The sequence below is a fragment of the Crocodylus porosus genome, unplaced genomic scaffold (genome assembly GCF_001723895.1).
Source record: "Crocodylus porosus isolate Cpor-Errol unplaced genomic scaffold, CroPor_comp1, whole genome shotgun sequence".
In the NCBI taxonomy this organism is placed as follows: domain Eukaryota; kingdom Metazoa; phylum Chordata; order Crocodylia; family Crocodylidae; genus Crocodylus; species Crocodylus porosus.
In genome coordinates this window covers 77,193,786-77,203,709 of record NW_017728947.1, presented here as the reverse complement: position 1 = coordinate 77,203,709, position 9,924 = coordinate 77,193,786, and the positions used below count along the sequence as shown (strand labels likewise).

General features: G+C 43.6%; 1 protein-coding gene across 3 annotated transcripts in view; it reads right to left on the bottom strand.

The window, feature by feature from the left end:
* Nucleotides 1-2,067: 2,067 nt before the first annotated feature.
* The window catches only part of CIPC (CLOCK interacting pacemaker), a 21,961-nt gene continuing 14,104 nt past the window's right edge, over nucleotides 2,068-9,924 (bottom strand). For all 3 annotated transcript variants that reach the window (XM_019552019.1, XM_019552018.1, XM_019552017.1), the window contains one exon: nucleotides 2,068-6,268. In XM_019552019.1, coding sequence (XP_019407564.1) covers nucleotides 5,414-6,268 — 855 coding nt within the window. In that variant the 3' untranslated portion in view covers nucleotides 2,068-5,413. The remainder of the gene's footprint in view (nucleotides 6,269-9,924) is intronic.

The following is a 9,924-nucleotide window of genomic DNA, read 5'->3' as shown; positions in this document are numbered from 1 at the left end:
CCTGGCCAGATGTATTTTGACTCTGATGACAGCCCTAGGATTGGTAGCTATAGAATTGCTTGTATTATTCTTTTCTGCGTATCAATAAATTTGTCTATTATCAAATGGAAAGGTCATGGTCTGAGAGTTTTGGGTCCCCCTGGAACAAGGCATCTGGATCCTAAATCCAGTAGCAACAGACATTACCCTTGTTGCTCTCCCCTCTAACCTTAACCCAGACACTTTCAACAGACCTATCCCCAGTTTTATACTGGAGCTCCCAGCAATCATACAGCTTTTATATACAGTGCAACTCCTTCTCCTCTGCTCCCCTGCCTGTCCTTCCTAAACAGTTTGCACCCATCCATGACAGTGCTCCAATCATATGAGCTATCCCACCAAGTCTGTTATTCCAATAATGTTATAGTTCATTGACTGTGCAAGGACTTCCAATTCTTCTGGCTTGTTTCTCAGGCTCCATGCATTTGTGTACAGGCACCTGAGGTAACTAGCTGACTGCCCTACTTCCTCAGGAAGAATGAGGCCTCCCCTGTTACCCCCTCCTCCTTGTGCTTCTTCCAGATCTCCTGCTTCCCTACTTACCTCAGGGCTTGTTCTCTATCCCCCTGGAAACCTAGTTTAAAGCCCTCCTCACTACATTAGTGAGTCTGTCTGCAAAGTTGTGCTTCCTTCTCTTTGTCAGGTGACACCAGCTGCCCAGTCATGCATTTATCTGCAGGGTACATCCGCTCCTGCCAGGGCCCTTCCCCTTAACAGGAAGGATCAAGGAGAACACCCCTTCACCCTTGCACCCAGAGCCCTGTGGTCAATCTTGATCTCCTCAACAGGAAGGATCAAGGAGAGCACCCCTTCACCCTTGCACCCAGAGCCCTGTGGTCAATCTTGATCTCCTCAGGGTCACCCCAATAGTATCTTTGGTGCACACACAGATGAGCAACATGGGGTAATAATATATTATATTCTTGAATTCTATTAACTCAATTTGAAAAATGCATTTTTATCCCCTGGGAATACCCCAAAGAACCATGTATCAACTAAAGTGCTTGGCAATGCACACACCTGCTTCTCCATCAGCAGCTACGGAAAAGAGCAAGAGCTCTTGACTCAGTGAATGAATTTCCAGTCTCTGCTTTGCTGCCCAAGTGCCAAAATGAGGGAATAGTTGTTCTGTGTTAAAATACTGATTTAGTCCCTTGTGCTTGACACCACTTAAATAGATGTTCTGATCACCTCAGTGCTTGGTTCATAAGACAAGAATTTGGTTTCATAAAAAATGTTGGATTTGAATGTCTTTTGTTTGCTGCAAAACAAACAAAAACAAAAAACTGAGCCCCTCACCCCAGAACAGCTAGTTCATTAGGGTACTCACTTGGGTTGCAAGACATCCAGGTTTGAGTCCCTGCAGCTTCAATTCAAACTAGGGACCTTAAGCTGAGCCTCCCACACCACCAACCTATTAGCTGTTTTGGGGCTGATCCATCCGGTTTTGACCAGAAATGTCATTCTGGACTTGAAAAAAAGTATTATCAAAACTGGTTGGGAATTTTCCAGGAACACTAACCTGAATTACCCCAAGAACGTTCCCTCTTTGGTGGGAGAGAGAAATTCCTCACTCCTGAAAGTTATTGCTCTCTGAGAGAACAATCTACATTCCAAATTTGCGATTTAAATTCTTGCATATCTAACTGACAAGATTAGGAGACTGCATGGGCACGTACCCTACACAGACTGCACTCTGGTTGTAGTTCTCATAGAATTATGATGGAAAAGGATTTATTAGATCATCTGGCTATTATTTATGCCAGTGCAGGACTATTCACTACAATATATTTTGAGTGTTTCAAACAGTCTAGTTTTACCTTCTCTTCCTCTAGCCCTTTTCTGGGCACAAAAAGACTGGTAACAAGCCAATGCTAAAGATCCTGAATACTTTTTGTAGACAAGTTCTATTAGAAACCTCTTGTTAGTATGCTTCCTCCAAAGCAGCTGCATGTCACTGTAAAGCTATTTGTAGAGTGTGCTTTGGGATGAAGGACTTTGTAGTTTAAAGAGTATTAGAGCAACTTATAGGTTTTCAAGCACATACTTTATTTTGTTCATATTTCACAGTCCATTTCTGCAAAGTTTTACAAAAAAAGTCACATTTTGTAACTAAGTTTTTACATACTGTATTCAGAGCTGGCAATGCACTTAGAGGTACAGAAGATGTTTACATTCCAATTGCAGTTAAAGTTAAAAAAGCAATAAAAGCAATTCCAGGTTCAAAACGATCAAGAATTATTAAAACTTTACATGAAAGCCAAAGTCTGCTTGACCCATCAATCGGCCCTTTCTTTGTGTGACACCTACAAGTTGTCAGCACCCAGAGTAGGAAACCCAGAAAGCTGCTTAGATAATATTAGGGTCCAGAACTTATTTCTTGAATTCTAATTTGTTAGAACAAAGCTGCAGTTGAATCAACAGTTCAAATTAAAATCCAGAAATCAACAGTTCAACTTAAAATCCAACAACTAAAGAACTGTTTAATTTAAGAGGCTGATATTTCTGATCAATCCTGCCCAGCCATTTTCCAGATTATTTTTAGAGCAGTGATCCATTCCACTCCTAATTTATTAAAAGCAGCAAATTCTCTCACCACAGCTCCATGCCCAACTATTTTATTAAGCTACAGCTATGCTGAAAAAGCCCTGGCTGTATAAAGTTTGAGCAAGACAACCAGGAAAAAAGGCAGCTAAGAGAAGAGCAAGAAGACCAGGTTTCATTGACACTTTGTTTTTTATTGAGATTTTACTGTATTTTATCATACTTATTGTATTTGCATTAGAGACTTCCAATATGTTGCATAATAATTTTAAATAAGTGAAAATCTTTATCTGGGCATGTGGCTCCAAAGGAACTCCAGGTCTACATAACAGCTCTAAAGTAGATCTCTGTAATGTAGCAAATATTGTTTAAGAAGTTAGGAGTGATACCCAGTAAGATTTCCAAACAGCTGCTCTTATTTATTCACAGTTTTATTAAAAAAAAACAAAACATATTTATAAATTAAACCACACCAATAGAAGAGTCCACAAACTTGGAGTACTCACTCACCCAGCACCTATACTGTCAGGGAAGAGTATGCACGCTGTAGAGTGGACTATGACAGTCTTACTTCTCTCTTTGAAAACACATTGTTAAGGAAGCAGCAAACATTTTCTGTTTTAGAGGGATGCAAGTAGTGCCAGCCACCAGCTCACATTTCTCTCACTTTCAGACAACCAGGACTGAACTTCCTTCCTTCCATCTCTAGAGTGTCAGTAATTCATTCTAGACCCCTCACGTCACTTTTTAGAACAGCTGCTGCTTAAAAAATAGTCTGAGCATAAGGACTCTCTATGCCATCAGATGGGGAGGGCAGAGATTCCAGGGAAAGAAAGGGACTAGTTAGAGGTGGCTGCCAAACCAAATACACCTGCATCACTCAAATCAATAGAAATAGCCTTTTCACCCTGCTTCGGATAAGGATATTGGAAACTACACAATTTCTCATCAGGGTAAATTAGGTGCACAGAACTATACAGTATTGTAGCAAGACTGCTCCTTGTAACCAAGCTAACTTGAGTGTCAGTACTATGCAGCACAAATATACCCCCTCAATGTTTAGCCTGGCATGTGTACAGCTATCCTGTCCTCTACAACCTCTTGTTCAAACCTGCTGCCTCAAGTCACACACCATAATTGCACCAGAACAGGAGCAAGCCATATTCAGACAAAGGTAGAAGGCAGCCGGTGCATGACCTTGTCTTAAGTTCCACCTTCTGCTTAAGCTTGTGGGTAGGGTGCCACCAAGCAAGCTGCACTTAATCTGCTATTACTCAGCTGGATCCTGAGATAGTCTCTGAAGTACTACTTTGCTCTAACTGGTTCAGAGATGCATGAGATCTTGTAGGCAACAGCCCACTTCATCAGATGTTATGAAGAAACTGAAATAAATAAAGAAGATGCGAAGAGAAGTGATCACCTGGACTTCAAGTTTCTTCAAAAGTATTTGCAAACCAAAAGGCACTGAACTCTGATCTTACAATTGTAAAACACCACCAGAATATTCACTTTATTTCTGACAGGGATATTTTATATCTATTTTATGCATCCCGTAATAAAATGGTTCAGGGTGAAGCTGAACAACTTTTCAAATTAAAAAATAAACACATCCACAGAACAGCTTTTGCAAGATTTTTGTGTACCTTTGACATAGCCTATTGCCTCAGCTGACACTGGGGTGTATACATGCACTTCAAGAGGATTAATAATGGTGCTGCTCCCATCACAAACATTTTTAAATACAAGTGTTCAAGATCAGGTTGATCAGATTCTGGGGAAGAGTTAAACTAGCTGGCAGCCTCTCTCTCTTTTACAGACTCCCTGATGTTTTTTTTTAAAGAGAGAAAGAAGGGCTTGCTGTACTGTGGGGCCACTACAACCTTCCCCCCCCTGCACTTTTTAAACTTAGCAAGATTTCACAGCTCAAGAAAACCCCAGTCTCCTAAACTGGATAGATACAAATCAAATGAGGTCTTAACAGATTATTCCTGGCTAGCGAGGAACTTCATCTTTATACTACACGCAACAAAGTCACTGCAAATGAACATTTTTTTTTTAAATGAAGTAACAAGGGTCAGGGTTTAAATCATTACACACATGGAAAATCCAAAGCTACCTGCTTAGTATAACTGTTAGTTGTTAACAAGCAGTGTGAATAAATACGGTTTTGAAATAATTACTTTCAGTGCAAACCCTTTTTTTCCCCCCCCCCCATTTTCTAACTTTCACCCAACTCAGTTTTAAAGAAAGCAAACCCAAAATAAGCACACTAACAGGGCCTGCCTGGAACTGCTTATTATTTTTGCAGATGCTCTCATTGCCTTGTTCAAAAAGCTGTATATTAAATGCAACTTCAATGAAAGCAGATCTCCATTAGTTAAATGTGGCTATGACCTAAAGGCCACACAATCTGATGAAGTACCAACCCCACTCTGGAGATACCATATTACCCATGAAAACTTCCTTTTTCTCCCCATCAGCTCCCATGAAACTCCATGGGTGGCTCTATTCTGTTCTGTGAATGGCTGCCTAGAGATGTGGTGAAAAGAAGGGTACTTACTAGAACATTGCAAATGACTCTTTTTACCACAAGAGTGGGAACGCATCATCTTAGCACATATGTACTTCTCTGGTCCAATGAAGAGCACAGTTACCAATCACATGAAACAGCAGGACCTATTTTTCAAAGCCCCTCCCACACTGTGCCAGTTTCACAATCGGCCTTGTGGACATTGTTAATTACATGTTGCTTTATAAGCTGTTAAGCAGTCTCAGACTTAGAAAACTGGAAATAAGGAGGCACAGGAATCATTTGAACAATAGCTGTGAACTACATGCTGGGATAGGTGGACTCAAGACTGCTGTTAACTCTCTCAGACCCAGTTAGAGATGCCTGTAGCTCTTCCCAGGCCTGAGGAGCATTGTTTTTTATTGCCTCCATGAACAGCTGTGTTTGCTGCTTCAGCCGATCCAGCTGGATCTGGGTCACCTGGTTCTGATGAATCAATTCCTTGGTTTTCAAGGTGATTTCCAACAATCCAGACCTCCGCAGTACAACCCAGGTATTCTGAAAGCGCCTGCACTTGTTTTGCTGCTGCAAGAATAGCTCAGGAGTCGTGCAGAGCTCCTCTGGTGCCAAGGGCTGGCTGCATATTGCAGACTGCATCAGATGCTGTGCTGGATTCTCAATCTCATGAGAAGTACATTTTGATGTCTGGAAGGGAGTCAAACCTGGGGCTTTCTGATTATCAGTAGAAACACACTGAAAACTAGGCATACTTGACATTTTCCCACCTGCCACTGAAGCTGGAGTGCTCTGCTGATTAGAGTCCTGACCAGGCTTAAAGCCAAGTAATAACTGGCCACAGGGACTCGAGGGTAAGCTGCTGTTGCTTGGTACAGAAGGAGATGTCTCTCTCTTGGGTGCTTCTGTACAGAGCCGTTTCTGCCTACTGGTCTCGTCTCTTTCCAAGTCACGATCCCTTTTGCAGGGATGCGGTGCTATTTTTGTGTAGGAATTCAGGATGGGCAGGTAATTAGTGGAGTCATTCCTTTTTTTGCCAAAAAAGTGAGGATTAACAGGAGGAGGGATGTGGGGATGAAGAAACACTAGCTGTGGCTGAGCTGGAATCACTTCAAAAGATGGCTGGACAGTCCAAGACTGAAGCTGTGATGAACTGCTTCCCTGAAAAGTATGGAGGGAAAATCTAGTTATCGTGACTGATAATATAAGCAAGAAAGGGTTAGAAAAGGGTTAGAGACAGGTTTAACAAGAAAACGCACTTAAGTTCTTCTTTATGCAACACAAAGTTAACTTCTGGAACTAATTATCAGAGGAAGTTGTAGAGGCAGATAGTAAAGGCAGGTTCAAAAAGGGACAAAATTCTTGGATGACAGATCCAGTAATAGCTATTAAACAGAACTGTAAGGAAGTGTCTTCTGACATCTCTATGATGGTAGATGCCAGAAAGTGTAATGAACAGGGGATAGATCACTCTAGAACAGTAGTTCTCGACCTTTTCAATTTCGAGGCATGCTCCATAATTTCTGCAAGTTGAGCAGCACCCAATTTCAAAAAAATATTTATATAGAATCATAGAAAGATAGGGTTTGGAAGGACCTCAGGAGGTCAACTAGTCCAACCCCCTGCTCAAAGCAGGACCATCCCCTAATAGAACATCCCAGACAAAGCTCTGTCTAGCTGGATTTCGAAAATCTCCAAGAACAGAGCTTCCAACACCTTGCTGGGTAACCTGTTCTAGTATTTTACATGACAAAATTCTTCCTAATATCTCATTTAAATTTCCCCTGCTGCAACTTGAAACCATTGCTCCTTGTTCTGTCATGTGCCACCACTGAGAACAGTCTAGCTGCATCCTCTTTCGAACCCCCTTCAGGTAGTTGAAGCCTGCTATTAAGTCCCCTCTTGGTCTCCTCTTCTGTAGACCAAGTAAGTCCAGTTCCTACAGTCTTTCCTCATGAGTCATGTCCCCCAGCCCCCTCACCGTTTTTGTTGCCTTCCACTGGACTCTCCAATATGTCCACATCCTTTCTGTAGTGGGGGGCCCAAAACTGAACACAGTACTCCAGATGAGGCCTCACCAGTGCAGAACAGAGGGGAAGAATCACTTCCCTTGATCTACTGGCAACACACCTACCAATGCATCCCAGTATGCTGTTAGCCTTCTTGGCAACAAGAGCACACTGCTGGCTCATATTTAACTTATTGTCCACTATAACCCCCAGGTCCTTTTCTGCAGAGCTGCTGCCCAGCCAGTCAGCCCTCAGCCTGTACTGATGCATGGGATTGTTCCATCCCAAGTGCTGGACTTTGCACTTAAGAGTTCATAGGTTTCTAGAGTCGGAAGGGACCTGGTAGATCATCAGGTCCAACCCACTGCTCCAGGCAGGAAAGAGCACCGGGGTTACGTAACCGCCTCTAACATCTCCAGGGTAGAGGAAAGCACCACCTCCCTTGGAAGCCTATTCCATATTTTGGCAACCCTTACCGTAAAGAATTTCTTCCTTATGTCCAATCTAAATCTGTTCTCCTTCCGTTTGTGGCTATTATTTCTGGTAACCCCGAGGGGTGCCCTGGTAAACAGGTGCCCTATTCCCTACTGGCCCCCCGCAATGAGTTTGTAGGCAGCCACAAGATCACCTCTCAGCCTTTTTTTGTGGAGGCTGAAGAGATTCAGATCCTCAGTCTGTCTTCATAGCGTCTTACCTGCAGGCCCTCAACCATACGAGTAGCCCACCTCTGAACCCTCTCAAGGTTATCCACATCCCTCTTTAAGTGCGGTGCCTAAAACTGGACGCAGTACTCCATCTGCAGCCTCACCAATGCCACATAGAGGGGAATTATCACTTCCCTGGACCTGCTTGTGATACTTCTGCTGATGCAAGAAAGAGTGCAGTTATTCTCACTTATTACCTTGGTCGCACTGGCAACTCATATTCATTTTTGCATCAACCAGGACTCCGAGATCTCTTTCCACTGTTGTGGTGCTCAGAATGGTAACCCCTAATCTATAGGTGTTTTGGAGATTCTCTCTCCCCAGCTGCAACACCTTGCATTTATCCATGTTGAACTGCATCCTATTCTGATCTGCCCACTTTCCCAGTCTGTCCAAATCTGCCTGAATTCACTCCCTGCCCTCCAGCGTGTTTACTATGCCCCATAGTTTAGTGTCATCTGCAAATTTGGACAAGGTTTTTTCAACACCTTCCTCCAAATTGCTGATGAAGATACTAAGCAGTACTGGTCCAAGGACAGAGCTTTGGGGGACACCACTGCCCACATCCCTCCAGGGAGAAACCGCCCCATCCACCACCACTCTCTGGGTGCGTCCCATAAGCCAGTTTTTCATTCACCTTACTGTGAAAAAAAATCCACATCACAGCTACTCAGTTTACTCATAAGAACTGGGTATGACACTGTGTCAAAAGCCTTTTAAAAAAAATCCAGGTAAATAATATCTACTTCCTCCCCTGCTTCTATGCACTTTGTGACCTGGTCATAAAAAGTGACCAGGTTAGTTAGGCAGGAGCTGCCTGCTATAAACCCATGCTGGTTGCCCCTTAACATTGTGTTACCTGCTGGCCCCCTCCAAATGTAATCCTTTATGATTTTTTCTAGGGTCTTGCTGAGAATAGAGGTGATGCTAACTGGCCTATAATTACCCGGGTCCTCCTTCCTCCCCTTCTTGAAGATAGGGACCACGCTGGCCTTTTTCCAGTCCTCTGGGACCTGTCCCAAGTGCCATGAGCGCTCAAACAGCTCTGCCAGTGGTTCTGCTATGTCATCAGCCAATTCCTTTAGTACCCTTGAGTGAAGATTGTCAGGGCCTGCCAACTTAAATACGTCCAAACCCTTCCAAGTGCCTCTTCACTAGGTCAGTGCTAACCGTTGGTGGATTGGTATCACTCTCACTCCAGACTAAAGACTTATTGGGAGATGCATTTGTATCCATGTCCAGGAAAACAGAAGCAAACATGATTTAAGAGCTCCACTTTTTCCACCCTATCAGTTACAAGTTGCCCTAGTCCTTTCTGTAGCGGCCCCATGTTATCCTGCACCTTCTTCCTGTTCCCTATGTACTTAAAGAAAGACTTCTTGTTTTCCTTAATCTTTGTTGCCAACTTGAGCTTAATATCTACTTTGGCCTTTCTTACTGCTCCCCTGCAAGTGCAAGCCAAGTAGGTATACTCCTCCACTTGTCCTTGTTGAACGTCCTGAGATTTCTTTTGGTCCAATCCTCCAGTTTATCTAGGTCAATTTGAATCTTAGACATACCCTCCAGAATATCTACTACTCCCTCCACCTTGGTGTCATCTGCAAACTTGCTGAGGGTGCACTCTGTGCCATCTTCCAGGTCATTGATGAAGACATTGAGCTAAATCAACCCCAGGACTGACCCCTGGGGCACTCCACTTGATACCACCTACTAACTAGACATTGAGCTATTGACTACTAGTCCCTGAGCCTGATGCTTCAGCCAGTTTTTTATTTACCTTACAGTCCATTCATACATCCCAGGGGTGGGCAAAATACAGCCCGTGGGCTGGATCTGGCCCACCAGGCTACTCTATCTGTTTTGCAGGGCCCCTAAAAAAAAATTAGAAAATATTTATCTTGTCCTGGCTGCTTGTTAAAGATGACAGGAGTCAGGGGCAGTAGGACCCAGGGGGAGCCTCAGAAGGAACTCATCAGTCCAGCCCCTCCCTACCCCCAGCAATTTCCCTGGCTGCCTGCTTGCACTGCTCCAACACGAGATGGCTTCCAGCTGCACTGCTGGACCAGGGAGCATGAGGCCTGCACTGGTACCTGGGGGGGGGGGG